This window comes from Lineus longissimus, chromosome 4 (genome assembly GCF_910592395.1).
Source record: "Lineus longissimus chromosome 4, tnLinLong1.2, whole genome shotgun sequence".
Classification (NCBI taxonomy): domain Eukaryota; kingdom Metazoa; phylum Nemertea; class Pilidiophora; order Heteronemertea; family Lineidae; genus Lineus; species Lineus longissimus.
In genome coordinates, this window is record NC_088311.1 from 5,460,704 (window position 1) to 5,476,381 (window position 15,678).

Sequence of the window (15,678 nt, forward strand, 5' to 3'; positions counted from 1 at the left end):
GTAGGAACTGAAAAGACCAAACCGCTGAATAACAAAATAAAGCTGTTACGACACCGGTCCGGGACTTTTTAGGGGGGTCGGCGGTGTTGGAAAAGGGGGTCATTTTTGAACCAAAAAATAAGATAGAGTAAAAGAGTGTAGCAAACATAACTCTATTGATTCAAGAAGACCTTGTCTTGGAGAAGTTACTGCAAAATACCTTTATGCATCTGTTATACTTTTTTTCTTCTGGGGGTCTGAACATCGGCGTTGAAGGTGTAAGAAACCCTTTTCATAACACCGGGAAAACCAAAGTCCATATCTGTTCATCATTTGAACTGCGCACGTGCGTTTGTTTACAATTTCATTTCCCGCGAAATCTCAAAGATCACATGACCTGCTAATGTGGATTGGATATAACATTGACCTTTGGCCAGCTGGCTGCAAATAAATGAACTAAACCTCAACAGGGGCCATCTCAGAAGTAAATTTTCTGATCGTCCTGTACGTGCTTCCCAAAATTGGTGGCTTGCATTGGAACCAACTTTTTCCCCCTTGTCCGTCATTAAAGGCATTCAAGTGTGTTGGTCAACCATGACTATCTCCTTTATCCCTCCACCATAAGGCCTAGTTTCCCCTTATGACATCACTATTTCGGACACTCAGCACCCCATTTCTGGAAAGGTGTATAATACATTCATCGTGGGAAACTCACCAGACTTAATTGATACGGCTTTTCACCTTTTTTCTTACTGCCAGCATGATGCAAGAATTTGTCTCATTAACTCAAAGAGATGGGATCCCGAGGGTCATTCTAAACAACATCCCGACCCTTCCAGGAAAAGGGTCAGGGACATAGCGCCATCGTGTATGAATCCGTAGGACATTTGAGTTTGGGAATGGTCCATGTATCATGATCATTTTTCCTCGGTACACATTTTTGTCCCAGCTATGGTATGAGCTGCAGTAGTGTCACCAGGATCACACAGCGAATGCTCAAAATCCATGATAGGCTACAGCGTGACACCGACACAGAATAACAAGAACTTGTTAAATCATTTTTTAATTTTTTTCATTTGACTTAATTTACAGGACATAATCTGGGAATTCGAATACGACATCCTTCCCTGTCAGTTTCTTGTACACAGCGGTGAACGTTTCCAGCTGAAAATGGAAGCTGATCTGCATGAGAATCAAATACAGGACAGGTAACCGTGTTGCAAGGTATTTTTCTCATTGGTTGAAGCTTTGTGACCAAGTCTGCTTAGAAGTTGGAGACAAGGACAATGAGCTGTTGTGGCAGAACATAAGTCCAGTTGGGAAAAGAACAGTAGAAAGTTTTATTCACATTGAACAGATCTGAATACTTTTGATCATAATCAATCATAAGACACATTTGACATACCTTGTGTTCAATATTTGTCTGCTGTGTCTTGTCCAAGTGTACCTTGATGAGTCGGGTACCGTCAAGCTTTACTCTCACCCTCTTGCCAACACATTCGGCAGGGTAGCACAAGTCCTCTAAGAAAGCATCATGTACGGCTGTCAGAGTTCGGCTGCAAAGAGAAGAAATAAGATCACATTGTCATTGGGAAAGAACAGGTAACAAATGCACTGAGGAATGCAACCTGCTTTTCTGCTCCATTGACAGCCGAGACGGGATCATCCAAAAAGCTCAACTGTCCAGAAAGGGTTCACAAGACGACCACAGATTGGAAGACATAAGGTGCCAAAAGTTGTATGCGCTACAGGTGACAATCATTTTTGCCTTCTGCACTCCTCTTCTAGTCTTCACGTTCAGAATTTCTATACAGCACTGGTTCTGACCTGAGTGACCAGTCATAGACAGGTCTCTTCCATTGAGAGCAAGAGAGTACTTTACAGGTGCATAGCACCATGAACAAATAAGTATCATCATCATAAATTCCAAGTTCTTCAAATGCCATACCTCATTGGTCGTTTTTGCTTATTCTTTGTCCTGGTTTTCCTTGTTGGCTTGGGGAGGATTCTCCTCTGGGCAATAAATACAACATGCTTTCCACTGAATTTCTTTTCGAGTTCTCTGACAAGCCTGGTCTGGATTTTCTGGAAAGCCTTCAACTGTGGCACAGGCACAAAGATGATGATGGCTTTCTTGCCCTGTACATCAATTTCCTGGAAATAAAACAAAACATTGTAGGAGCTTTCTTCTGCGAGCCACTTTTTACTTAATGATGATAATCAACATCGCACCATTCAGAGGGTCAACGTCAAGAGGTTGGTCAGTACACCAAAACCATGTCTCCAGCCACAGATGTTTTCAACTGTTGAGAAATATTCCAAAGTAGTCAGAGACAGTTATCATGCAGCAACACAACCATAACAAGGCACACTTTACCTTGGCTGCTGTGATGTAAAGTTCCCTCAATGAACTTTTGAGGTCACTGTTCATCTCCAGTTCAAGGATAGCCTGAGAGATTGACTGTTCAAACTCATCAGGCTTTTCGCCTCCTGGCTTGAGAATTTTAGCGCTCGCCGTGTACATCTGAAAAAGTGGATAAACAGTTATTTTACGAGTCATTGAGAATGGAAACGTTGAATTGAAGGAACAGCAGGCATGATGTGATCATTTTGGAAACTTGGGACACAGCGGCACAGACAATGTGCGAGGTCTACAAGCCTGCCCTAGTAAGCAACACGATTGATTTGAGATACTTCAGACATATCACTTCAGGTTCCAATGTACATCGGCTTGTGATTGTCATCAATACGTCATATCATATGATAAAACAATATCATATGACATCACCCCGGTGAATCTCTCAGAATCAGAATCAGAGAATGACATCATCATGTCACTTTCATCTTCTTGCTCGGCGCTGGCCGCTGCCACAACACCAGCTATTAAGGTTAAAATTTACAGTCCCCAATCAGAAATGACGTAGTTTGATCGCATTCAACTATAAATCCATTGAACAGTGGTGCTTCGTTAGTCAACCGATGACCTTTTTTTGGAGTGTGATCGCGGATGGTAAACTCGTTCCGCTATTAATATTATATATTACCATGAATGATGACGACAGTTAGCAAGTTACGACCGATTATGCATGATTATGATAAAGGCCTTGCGACTGATTTTGATGATGGGCCGTTGTCACAGTCTCCGGAACTAACTTGCATCAGATTTCGCGGTAGTGGTGGAGCTCGAGACAAACGTCCTACTCCTAGACCAAAAAAATATTATCGAGCCTACTGTTCCTTGCCAATATTCGCGTTATTACCACCATTACGAAGAAACCATCACATAAAATCAAGAATACAGATAGGCCTACAGGATCATTACACGAATCAAGAATATATGGCCCGAGCGTGCACAACGATTGTTTCGTTGTACATGTTGTACAGAAATGCATGTGGATTCCACAAGACCCTCAAAAAACTTCTGACGGCGACGGTTTACAATCGTTCAAATCAACGTATTTGTAGACCACATCACAATTTTTTTTCACCCAGAGATTGATAATTGGTATCAAGTCTTCTAAAGTATTTAGTTATTTAATTCCATTGGGGCTTAATAAATGCATAAAAGGGGTCATTTATTTCGTTTTGTATCGTCACTCACACTCATCTTGGCGATGGTGGCGGAAGAAGAGGGCGAGACTGATCTCCATACCACGAGATCCACTCTAAATATAATTTCACGCTAAATTATCAATCAAGGTATACAAAATATATATGATAAATTTAAAAGCAAACTTTCTGTTTCCTTAATAATACTACCGAAATTCTATTCACTTGAACGTTTTCGATCACGCACCTGCGAGATTAAATTTTCGAAGATGGCAGCGCCCATGAAAAAAAACAAACCGGCGAAATGACATGAAAAATGTTCAGACTTTGGTCGATTTCATCCCTTATTTCACACTGCAGAAAGACTTTCAGGATGCCGTTTTACGCAGTGAGCAGAGGCCGACACACTGGTGTTTACAATTCTTGGTATGTCGTTCGATTTAGTGTCTTTTTCGTTTAAAAAACACGTCATAGTAACTTACTGCTAAGTTACTGTAGTTTTAGTTACTGCAGTAATAGTGTAGTAGGTTATGTTATGTACAGATGTAATGCATGGTGAATCATGTATGTTGACGTTGCATATGCCATATGGCATACCATTCTGATCATGGTCAGTGACAAGAGGAAATAACAGAGGAGGGTTGTACTCCCAGGCGACGTCGACTGACAGTCGAGTGGGAATGATGTTGTCCAACATTTGACGTATGGACACATTTTCATTAATTTCAACAATGGAAAAAAGCACCTGGGATTGAGTTATATATCCCAAAAATCATTGCGAGAATTCGATGAGCAGAGGTGACCAAAGCTGTGAAAAATCTTAATTTTTTTACTTTTCTAGGTCTGAATGCCAAGAACAAGTGAAAGGATTTTCTGGTGCTAAGTTTAAGAAGTTTTCGGCAGAGGGAGATGCCTGGTCATTCGTTCATGCTGCAGCTCCTCAAGCAATGGAGGTACCAAAAGCTAAACATAAACCTCTGCCAACACAACCAGTGACAAAGCAATCTGGTCCCCCAAGGAAATCCATTCTCCTGGATGACATCCCAAGTCATGGCATTGGTGGATTTGGTTATCAAAATCCTGGTAAGTACTAAGTGTAGATGAATCCACTTCATCCATGTTCCCACCAATCTTCAAGTTCAATTTTGTTTCATGTATTTTCATCTTTTGTTTCCAGCATCCTCCAGTCATTTACAGAAGAAGGAAGAAGACAAAGCGCAAATTCTGAAAAAGCTTGATGTGATTTCACAGGAAATGCAGAAACTCAACAAAACGGCTCTTGGATTACGGAAATTATTAAAGGAACATGATGAAACTGGGAGTTCTGATCAAGCTCCGCACACCTTAGTTGGGAAACGACAAAGAGAAGAGCAAATCTCAGGATCAAATAAAAAACAGCGGAGACAAAAGCAAAAGGAACCAGGTTGTTATTTTCAATCTACATGTATTTATAGTATTTATACTAATGACAGTGTTATCATGTATTTTGAAAATGTTGAAAATTATGGAGGACCCCTGATGTAGTGGTAATGGCCATGTTTATTGAATTTTAGATCTGTTCTCTGGAAGTGATGCTGATCATGCTAAAGCAGTGGAGGACCCTATATCTGTCTATACTGATGGTTGTTGCCATTCCAATGGGCGTAAAAAAGCAGCTGCTGGTATTGGTGTCTACTGGGGGCCAGATGACCCAAAGTAAGTGATCATCTGATTAAGGATTTAATTGATGTGCAGATGAGGAAAACGGCACAAATGGCAACATAGCACGAGGTCAAAAGCCCAAACCTGGATCATGCAGCCAAAATAATGATGATGAATTGATAACCAAAAAACAATAATGCCACGCATAGGATCTTCAATTGAAGATGTTTCAATTTGTTTTTTAGCAATGTAGCTGCAAGATTGCGAGGGAGGCAGACAAATAACAGGGCTGAAATACAGGTATGTAGCTAAGGCACCTGTTGGTTGCATGTAATTTTGAATCATGTTGAATATGTGCTCGGGCTGAATTTTCAATAAGCAGTGTCTTCATTACTTGTACCTAAGTGCTTGATGCATCTAATAATAACATTTAGTTCTTGTAGTGTGTTCTTTAAAGTTTATGCTTTGACTTCTTTTTGTAGGCTGTATGCAAGGCGTTACGACAGGCTCAGCAAATGAGAAAAGCTTCTGTGATAGTTTATACCGATAGCCAATTTTTGATAAACTGTGAGTATTACATGGACCTCTGGCAACTTTGTTTGATTTGGTGTAAAAATGACAGTTTCACCAGTATTAAACATTAGGGCTGGTCAATTGTTCAAGTCTAGTTCCCACACAATACGGTTGTATCAATCGGGCATCGTGATAATGTGACACTATCCAAGGACTTGAAATGAGTTTCAAAGTTCTTCTAAAACAAGACAGCAAAAATATCAAGCATGGAACTTGCTTTATTTTTGGCGTTTCAATTTCAGCGATAACAAAATGGATACATAAATGGAAACGAAATGGTTGGAAGCTAACTGATGGAACAATTGTTAAAAATAAGGATGACTTTGAAGAACTTGACGAATTACAGAAAGGAATGACTGTAAAATATGTAAGTATAGAACTCTTAGTATCATAATATTGTGTGAGAAAGGATTTTCACTACTAGTGAGAACCAATGACTAACTAATCATCAACTTGGACATTTGCAGTCTCCTCTGTTGCTCATTTTGGCCTTTTTTCCATTTATGTCATTAGTAATAAAGGCAGCTGACAATTCCACGCTTGATCTACGTTTTGGTGTGTACATTGAGTTGTTTGTCTGTTATACTTTTCAGGTTCATGTGAAAGGACATTCAGGAGTCCATGGAAATGAACAGGCGGATCAGCTTGCCAATCAAGGAGCACGAAAACCAGACCATGAAAACTTCAAATTCAGTTTCGAAGATTCTGAATCTGATGATTCCGACTAATAAATAATGGTATGAACGAATGCATTTAATTTGATGTGGTGCTGAAAATACTAAGGGGTATTTATCTAAATTTGTGGATCATATCACCTGTATTTGTGCTACAGCAGGAAACAGCAGTTTGTTTGAATCTGCTGGACAGTGTCATATATCGATGTGTTCAAATAGATTACTCATGTACATTCATTTGGATTTAGTACAATGTACTGAAGTTGATCAGATATGAATTGACACGTACCACAAGGACTGGAATTTTTCTGTTTGGTTTATTAGTGTGCACAAGGACAGTCTTTGACTATGTTTGATCGTGTTCGAATTGCCACTAGAGTGTATTCTCCTCAACTCATTTTGTGTAGATGGCAAATCTCTTGGGATGCGTCATTCATCATTTTGTTTATGATAATTGGTAAAACATATTTATACTAATTTAGGGACAATTATTGGGAATACCAAGTCCTTACTGGTTGTTTTGTGACCATGGTAAAATCATTTTTGTTCATGCACACAGAAAGTTTCTATTGTAAATAAATATTTTGGATATAACATTGCTTTGTTTTCCTTTTGGTTGAATAACATTCCTTCCACTGTAACCCATGATGGTACCCGTCTTGGCTGCGGGCATCGATGGAGGACGTCACTAGATACTTTTCTCTCTGGCAACATAGAGAATCGGAGCCATGACGACATTTATTTACCAAGTACATTATTGGTTGCTCAATGAGGAATCCTCTACATGTACTTCTCCAAAAATATATCATTCCATTTGGCTGAGGACGATGCACATTTCAACAGCTTGTTGCAGGATCCTACTTGTCTCTTCATACCTCGCTAATGTCCCAACTGAATACATTTTCAGCGGATGGTACATTCCTGTAATAAATGAAACGGCCAGGGGCCAATGTGCACACCGTATAGATATTTGGTGCTTTGGAATTCAACCAGGTCAAGAAACATTGTACATGTATAGTATATAGGTCAAACCAAAGTCGAGAATCAGACCGGACTGAAATTCAGGGTCAGAGGTCAGCTGACCTAGGGGTTTCTTTGTACGACGACGACGATCAATTTTGGGACTGCAGTTTTTGGTGATGTTGGTTCATTTTGAGGAAAAAAAAAAAGTGAAAAGACGACGACAACGACCAAAATTCAGTGTCAAAGGTCATCTGACCTAGGGGGTCATGCATACAAAGTTTTGAGTCCATAGCCCTAGCGGTTAAGAAACATGCCAGTTTTAGAAATAGGATACGACGACAACGGATGACGGACACTGTAGTGTTGTATAGACTCCCCTACGGTGAGCCAACCAGCCAGGAGGAAGAATAACAACAACATTTATTGCTCCGACAACATTATGGTGTCCAAGGTTGTGGCTTGGCAAAGTCTAGTTGAGCCAACTTAACATCTGGTGAATATTGTGTCCATTGACAGTAATAACTTTCCATCCACAGTATTGTCTCCGAGGCTGTGACTCATCAAGCGTCTGTGTGAGGTCAATGTGAGATTGCTGTTCTGCTGGCAAACAGTTTATCAAGTACCCAGAATTGTGACCGACTAGCATGCATGGCCTATTCTGATATATGTACATCAAAAACTTCATTGTGCGCCCTGAAGCTGGGAATTGCTCTGGCCAAGGTGTAGTCTCCAAGTCAAAGACTGTGTAGTGAAACTACATCGGATGCATACATTTGAATAAAGAATGAAACTGAATACTGCTAATTACATGTACAAAATGATTTTATTAAAGTTATCTTCATAGCAGGTACAGGGCTGCTAAAGTGAATAAATCCATATATTATTCCTCAGATCATCAGGGATTAGACAAGATTAGCGCCCAAGAGCCCCAAGAACTGTCAAACTTTGCTCTTTTACAGTATAAATAAATATAACCCAAATTGAAAATTTGTGTCTTCTTTTAATATTAATGAAATAATGCAAAGTTGGTGAGCACAAGTGCCTCTAGCTGTGTTTACGAATTCACCTGAAACTAGCATTTACTAAAAGAAGAAAACCTAAGTGGACAATGAACAAAGATATTTTGCATACATGTACATGAACTGTCCAATTGGGTGGCCAGATTTCAGGTAGTGATTTAAAGAAATACAGGCCACTTAAGGTGCTATAGCCTAGTGTATACACAATATGGAAATAAATGTTTTTTAAGCATTTGAAAATCCTTTAATGTTTTTCGGTCAACACAAATATGCCCCCTATGGCAGTTTTCAGCTATATGAAAAAAAGCTTGGTTGTTTTTTTCCAAATTTCGAAAAACCATCACCTCCCAAAAGCTGTTGGGGTGCATATTTGTGTTTGACCAAAAATCCTTTAAAGTTATTTCAAAAGCTCAACAATTATGACTTCTAGAGTGTTCACCATAATGCCATGGTGGCTAAATTGACAGAATGGAAACACACATAGTAGATCTCACATTGATGGTGCAGGATTCTGTGATAAACGGGCAATCAAAATTGGTACATGTCCTCGAACACCTTCCTTGCCAACTGGTAAATCTTAACTCATTTTTTTAAAATGTTTCAGTACGGCATATACAATTTGAAGCCAAAATATGAGAGTCAGTTATCTATGCATTCAATATTCCTTGCATGACACTTTATCACAGAACCCTCGATTTATTTTGGATACATACATCATATAATCATTGAACAGATTTAACACACCAGTTATATTTACATCAAATTGATGTTATCATGCAATAGTATTGTCTGTACACCAAGATTTGGCCTAGATCAAATTCTCAACACTTCCTTGCGAGATTGACCACCAAAATGAAATAACTTTAATATTGCTTTAATCAGTTTGATATCAAGAACAGACCCACTGACTGGGTGATTACTCAAATATAACTTCACTGCAGTTCATTTTTAGGGCCAGATCTAGTTTTACAGACACCATTACACTGTTTGGCAAACACCCAGGTATAACACGCAGATGGAAAAGCTATGTAAATGCTGTTTCTGTACATACATCGATATTACCTGTCTTCAGCTTTCACTGGATTCAAAAGGATTTCAATATTTCTCTTACATGTACCAGTTACTGTTCTCATTACACAAGTGATCTCAAATTTGTTTTCAAAGGCAACACTGCCTGAACCGTGACACCAGGATTTGAGAAACCCTTCCGACTGATCACCATCAGATCAATTAGGGTATAAAAATCACGAAGAACTAACACACAAAACCAACTCTAGCCAATGACTGCATATTGTCGCAAACCACCCTGAACTGAATATAATAAGGAATGCAATGGGATCTCTATTGTGGACGCCCTTCAAATGGAAAAAGGGTGCCTTGAAATTGAGAGGTGTCCACATTTTACTAAGTCAAACTGAATGGAAATTTACTCATTTGAGAGTGAACTTAGGATTCCTTTGGAGAGGTATCCATAAAGCATGGAAGTTCCACTGTACATAAGATGTTATGAACTTTAAAATTTGTTCTTTTTCAAATGTATACTTGCCTCAAACATGCCCGAATAGACACACGTACATCAACAAACAAAGAAACAGAACAGAATGACATAGTGGCAATTCCAATCACGGTATTGACATCTTTGAATGGAAAAAAACCAAACCACAAATTGAACAGATTATTTTTTGTTGAACCTGTTGCTTCAATCATCACAACCTATTTCAGACTTCAGATCATTTTTATAACTTGGTACACAACACAAAAGAACTTTGAAAGTTCAAGACAAAAACTTACTGAAAATATTATTTTATCAAAGGAAATCAGAAAACATTTCTGTCATATGCCAAGAGATATAGATAGGAGAATGAAAATGGATAACTGACCACAACAGGTTAAGCCAGGCCCACTTAATTTGATGTTTATTGTGTGCAGGATAAGCTCCATGCAAGACAACGCATTTTGCCACCAATTCAAATCTTTCCAAAGAGGAAACTTGTTTTAAACATGTTAGTACTTTTTTTGGAAACATAAATTGTCTTGTCATTTTCAAGAAGCACATACACGTAGCTGCACCAAACTTTTTGAGTTGTTTAAATCATAAAACCAAACAGGCATGGCAGAGTGAAGAATTTTATGCACAGGCCAACTGTCTTTTACTTGATATTGCTAGACAGCATGATGAACGAAGCAAAGCTGCTCAATAAATATCAAGTTGCTAGACAAGACAACATTCAAGAATATGCTTGCTAATTTATAACGCTATTTTTTGATAAGTGGAACCACTGCCAGTTGTTCTAGCTGGTACGGACTTATTTCCGCACACTACGTCATCACAGACTATTTACAATTAAAAAGGGTTTTATACATAATATTTAGATCAGGACCAGCTCTAGAAACCACCTAACAAGAACGCCACCTACAGGCATTCTGTCAATTAACCCGTTAGTTGTTCCAACACCTCTACAAAGCTTTTACTTTCTCTTTTTAAGCATCTGAATTTGTCAGTGTTAGTGAGCTGCTTCACAGATATTTTCTTTTCAATGTAGTACATGACATAAAGCAAAACTACGTACAACATTTGCAGATATCAGACTGAAAACAACTTTTAACAGGAGAAAGTGAGACAAACCTATCCACAAAGTTGTGACTAGGTTATGCCTAATTAAAAAAATTAGCTAAAATTTATTAGTCCAGTCCAAACATTAATTGAAATCTAACAAGTTGCCCATTAACAGTCAAGGAAATTGGCAGCCATTAGCAATTCTAGAGCGATCTCTGGGGCAATAGGGAACTCCGGAATTTCCGTTGAGCTGTTGGTGTACCGCACTTTGTAGGTGAAATACATGCACACTTTCTGCAGAACATGAGATCTGAAAAAAACAACAAGCAGAGACATGTAAATTACGTTGGATATGTTAGACAGAATCTCAAACTTCTGTCATGCTGATTTTATCTTGGTAACTACAAACCCAAATGAAAAATATTATAAACAAAATAAAAAGTTATTCTGACAGTCATAGCCTGAATTAAATTTTGGCTGTTAGAGAAAACCAGAAATTTATTCCGTTTTTGGCATTAGGCCTATCCAATTGCCTTGGAGCACTTGCCCTTCTGGTGAAAAAGACCTCAAAATCAACCACTGATTATTTTACTACAATGAAATTAAGGATCCAAGACAGCGGTCATTTGAGCAACTTTATAAGGAAAGCAGCCGGAAGTCAAGTGACTTTACTCACGGTATTTCCCTAAAATTTATTTCGTTTGTTTCATTTTCGGCGAACTGTCCTGAAATGCAGATAAAAATCATCGAATCAATTACTGCCAATATTCAAATCTATTGCAGGACATTAGACTCATAAATGTTCAATATCCAAAAACATGCAATATCGGCTCATACACACTATATGGAACTTCCACACAAGAAGGAAGGCATCTGCGTCAGGTCTTCTTGACTTTTTTATTAGGACATCTGGACATTAAGACAACAATATTGCATTGCAGGGGGCTACCATGGCACATGTGCTCACATCGATTAGACTGGCATTCTGAAGCAGTGAATGAAATGTATCTACCGACTGCTAACACAATTTTAAAAACAACAGAATCAATAAGTATCACTTTTTAACACTGGTCAACGTTTTGATCTGTCAGATGGAGGTTTCACAATAAAGAGATGTGTATTTCTGTTGTTGCCCTCTCATCTTGTCAGTTCTAGTAAATATGTTGATAAACAAACACTGCAGACTTACACACTGATCATTGATCAGCATACTTGTTTGAAAACTTACCGGGTCCACTCAACATCGCCTTGATGGTTCCTGATGTGAGTGCGTGCTCTCTTTTGACAATAAATTCATGGCCATCTGATGAGATAAGTTTGACAAACATGGCATCGGGGCCCTCACAGCCTCCGTATACCTTCTCATCCTCACCCTTCTCATCCTTGGAGTCGGACATGGCGAGCTGTGTCTGTGATGTTTCTTTTATAGGGACTGCTTGCTAAGTTCCCTGAAATATACATTGACACTCATGATTGAATGACAGTCCCAATCTAACTTCTAAGCAAATGAGTAACATAAGAGCCATACCTGTTTCCGAACTCGGCCAAGGCCTTCTGATCTGTTCAGAGTGCGAGCATTTGATTTGTTTTGGCATTCTTCGAATTCATCTATAATGCTGATGGACGCCCCCCCCCCCCCCCCCAAGTACAAACAGTTCCCTCGTGCAAGGTTGACCATTTTGATTATGATATTGTTGTTTATAATACTTGATATCAACAGTAAACATTGCTATCATTTCATAGACACGCTAGGCCGTTTCTAAGAAGACAAATCAGCGCCAAAACAAATCACGTCAGAAGGCCCAAGTCGACTTCGGACAATCTGGAGACCGGCGATTCTTTGAAATTGTTCAAGGTGAAATGCATGCGACTGGCCAGCGCCAAAAGAAACTTCTTCGATATTTGTCTATTTAGGCCTACCGCCTAGTAATTTAGCTAGGCCCATCACAAAACTAAAAGCTCAAATTAAATGCTCTGGGGCCAGGCTCAAATCTATCTAGATTTTAGAACACATCTTCAGAAATTCATCAAACCTTTCGTCATCAAATGAACACGGGGTGTTGTCAAAATAAACATGGCATGGATGACGGGATCGTAGGTGATGTCATCGTTCTGGTGAAATGTATGTTATCGCAAGCAGTACGCAGAAACATGGCTACCATGCCCAAACATGCAGAGTGATATTTGACACTGCCTGCTGAAATAATCATAAATCTACCACACCTCAAAACTCGCTCAGGTTTTGCCTAGTTAATAAACTGTCTATCTGACAAAAACAATCCGTCTTTGCTACCAAAAAGATGGTTTATTTCGCGTAATCGTACCGTAGCAAGCGTGTATGTCCCTTATCAACCTGTAACAAAGGTCCCGGATGAGGCAACACACTGGGGTCACGTGACCCTAACAAAACTCGATTCATCCGTTGGCACTAAAAACGTTTCAGATGTAAAATAAACATATGCATTACATATTCGTAAATAATTTAAGGTCTCAAACTCTTTCAGTCATTATCTTTTCTTTTTTATTTCACAAATACGAAAAGACCACAAGAAAATACGAAACTACCCCGGCAATGGCCGCCTCAGCGCCACCACGCGGGGCCCAAAGGTATTAGGCTACCTTTATAGGAATGGGCGGCTTTTTACTGCAGTATGTTTGTTCTTCTTCTGGTTCATCAGTATAAAGGTGTTTGATGCTTTTCGAATTATGTTTCAGCTCTTAGATAGTAGCAAAAGGTGTTATTCTTTATTCTTAGTATGCACAATGATACCAATGATCCTTTAACCAAGAATTGATAAAGACAAGTCTTTATCACTTACTTAACGTCTAGTGACCATAGGACTGAGCGCGCAATGACCCTGGGGTAAACGAGGTTGTCAGTTACTCGGTTGAACCCATACTTCGCCGGACGCAGTGATAGTGTGAGGAGGAGGTCCTACTGTAATGATAATATGCTTGACTGAGAATGCGTTTAACCCTTCAGTTTTAGTCACATGGGGTGTGGTAGTGATCATCGTCTCATGGTGAATACGTGCGCTCGCGTGATTAAAGCGTTCGCGATTTTTGACCCATATTGCATTAGGCCCCGGAGAAACTACTGTTCAAATACTCGAAAAAGTGTTTAACATTTGACGACAGGGGGGACACTTTTGGACTTCATTAGTTATGGAAGCGAATAAGGCCTTTTGGACAAAGTCAACATAACACCATTAGGCATTATATCGAAAAGGACACAGAGTATCGGGGTCCCTTGGTGAAAAGGAAATATAGACATATTTGTTGAGGTTTGGTATTAATCTTTGACCGAAGTAAATAAACATACATAAAGAAGTTATTTTAGCAAAGGTCTTTTGTATAAATTCGGCCCCAGGAACTGGGCCCATTTCAAAAAAGAAATTAAAGAAATTAAAAGAAAGTTGTGATAAAACACCCTCCCTCTCAGGCCGCGGACTTTTTTTAACCAATCCCTAATTTTGAAACCCCAGTGTTTTCGGCAAGGTCCATGTCTTTCTTTGGTGCGTGGCTATTTTTTGAATAAAATCACAAAACTGAATTTATCTGAGTACATGCACGGTATAGATTGAGATGGCCCCCCTATATAGTAGTTGGCTCATGTAAAAATTCGAAATTTTTGGTATAAGTTTATTTCATAAGTTAAGTGGACGTTCAGGGGTTCAGTCAGGATTTGCCTAACAATGGCATAACCAACAAATTTTCGGGACTTTAACCCAAAACGTTATTTAAAAATGGAGCCATTGCATTTTATTTTGGCTCTGGTTGCTGTCGTCTGCTTGTGGACGGAGACAGAACAGAATTTAATTCGATTTGAGGATGGATTTGAATATCAATACACATACGACTCGAAGTCAACGATGGACCAAGTCGGACAGTTTCACATTCGAGGAAAGGTAAGCCAACATCCACCATGGCACAAGCTGTTTTCATTATACATCGCCTCTCGATATTTCAAACAACGGAGGAGTAACAAAAACCTGAGTCTCTGGATGGTCAACGCCTCCTTCTCCATTAATCGCATCTCATTTGTACAAGAGTGTCGTCCAACGCAGGTATCATGTTTTGTATGACGTTAATACAGTATCAAAAACCTGAATCTCGGGATGGGACCACAGTACAAACTACCTATTGTGAAAATATATACAATTAGCTTTTTCTTTTGTTCTAGCTCGGTTACGTGCCGTTCGCAGAACACGAGGACGGACAAGAACTGTTAGTTCGTGTGCACAGCTTCCACATCAAGAACAGAGATACGGAGGTCTCAGGTAATACTGCGGATGATTTTACCATAAAGTGAATGTGACCCCAAATTTAGACGGAAGTCCGTAAAAGGAGAGATTCTCCTGGGCTTCAACTGCTCCCCTTTGTCAAAGATCATCGAGCAATGCCGCGAGTCGAACAACTTTCCGCGCCTCCTTCTCCATACACCAGACCTTCCGCTTGCTCATTTGCGTATCGCGTTCAGAAAAGAATGGTTCGGGCGTGTGTCAGGAAATGAGGGGTTAATGTTGTCTTCTTCGGCTCTTGTGAGAGACAGAGAAGCGGGACATGACTCCTGCTTTCCTCAGGATGTAGGATATGAGGATCATGGATAGGCTAATGTCGTGGCGACATTCTGGTGTTGCTTCACCTGGTCGGCTTCAGAGGGAATCAATTAACTTTGAAGAAATCAGATATTCTAGTATCTCTGCACAGCGGCCAAAAAAGG

At 39.5% G+C, this 15,678-nt stretch overlaps 3 protein-coding genes across 3 annotated transcripts; 1 reads left to right on the plus strand and 2 right to left on the minus strand.

The window, feature by feature from the left end:
- Positions 1 to 1,034: 1,034 nt before the first annotated feature.
- On the minus strand, positions 1,035 to 3,612 carry LOC135486281 (small ribosomal subunit protein eS7-like). The gene is made up of 5 exons (XM_064768964.1): positions 3,581 to 3,612; positions 2,357 to 2,503; positions 1,928 to 2,133; positions 1,385 to 1,535; positions 1,035 to 1,143 (listed from the first exon to the last, which is right to left on the minus strand). Exons 1-5 carry the CDS (start codon positions 3,584 to 3,586, stop codon positions 1,066 to 1,068), a joined length of 588 nt encoding a protein of 195 aa, XP_064625034.1. The 5' UTR covers positions 3,587 to 3,612; the 3' UTR covers positions 1,035 to 1,065.
- Positions 3,613 to 3,807: 195 nt separating this feature from the next.
- On the plus strand, positions 3,808 to 6,992 carry LOC135486517 (ribonuclease H1-like). The gene is made up of 8 exons (XM_064769354.1): positions 3,808 to 3,954; positions 4,370 to 4,611; positions 4,706 to 4,951; positions 5,082 to 5,223; positions 5,415 to 5,469; positions 5,652 to 5,736; positions 5,985 to 6,109; positions 6,336 to 6,992. Exons 1-8 carry the CDS (start codon positions 3,845 to 3,847, stop codon positions 6,468 to 6,470), a joined length of 1,140 nt encoding a protein of 379 aa, XP_064625424.1. The 5' UTR covers positions 3,808 to 3,844; the 3' UTR covers positions 6,471 to 6,992.
- Positions 6,993 to 8,183: 1,191 nt separating this feature from the next.
- On the minus strand, positions 8,184 to 13,336 carry LOC135486135 (elongin-C). The gene is made up of 4 exons (XM_064768674.1): positions 13,280 to 13,336; positions 12,184 to 12,403; positions 11,632 to 11,680; positions 8,184 to 11,265 (listed from the first exon to the last, which is right to left on the minus strand). The coding sequence occupies exons 2-4, from the start codon at positions 12,350 to 12,352 to the stop codon at positions 11,124 to 11,126; spliced, it is 360 nt and encodes a 119-aa protein (XP_064624744.1). The 5' UTR covers positions 12,353 to 12,403; positions 13,280 to 13,336; the 3' UTR covers positions 8,184 to 11,123.
- Between the last annotated feature and the right edge of the window lie 2,342 nt (positions 13,337 to 15,678).

Bases quoted from the DNA above. Each gene is read 5' to 3' on its own strand.
- LOC135486281 (XM_064768964.1), bottom strand. The intron at 2,134-2,356 runs GTAAAGTGTGCC...TTTTATTTCCAG, and splicing joins TTTACATCACAGCAGCCAAG to GAAATTGATGTACAGGGCAA. The intron at 1,144-1,384 runs GTATGTCAAATG...TTCCATTTTCAG, and splicing joins AGACAAATATTGAACACAAG to CTGGAAACGTTCACCGCTGT.
- LOC135486517 (XM_064769354.1), top strand. From the start codon at position 3,845: ATGTTCAGACTTTGGTCGATTTCATCCCTTATTTCACACTGCAGAAAG. The intron at 4,612-4,705 runs GTAAGTACTAAG...TTTTGTTTCCAG, and splicing joins ATTTGGTTATCAAAATCCTG to CATCCTCCAGTCATTTACAG. The intron at 5,737-5,984 runs GTGAGTATTACA...TTTCAATTTCAG, and splicing joins TAGCCAATTTTTGATAAACT to CGATAACAAAATGGATACAT.
- LOC135486135 (XM_064768674.1), bottom strand. From the start codon at position 12,352: ATGTCCGACTCCAAGGATGAGAAGGGTGAGGATGAGAAGGTATACGGA. The intron at 11,681-12,183 runs GTAAGTTTTCAA...TCTGCATTTCAG, and splicing joins GGCGATGTTGAGTGGACCCG to GACAGTTCGCCGAAAATGAA. The intron at 11,266-11,631 runs GTGAGTAAAGTC...TGTTTTTTTCAG, and splicing joins ATAAATTTTAGGGAAATACC to ATCTCATGTTCTGCAGAAAG.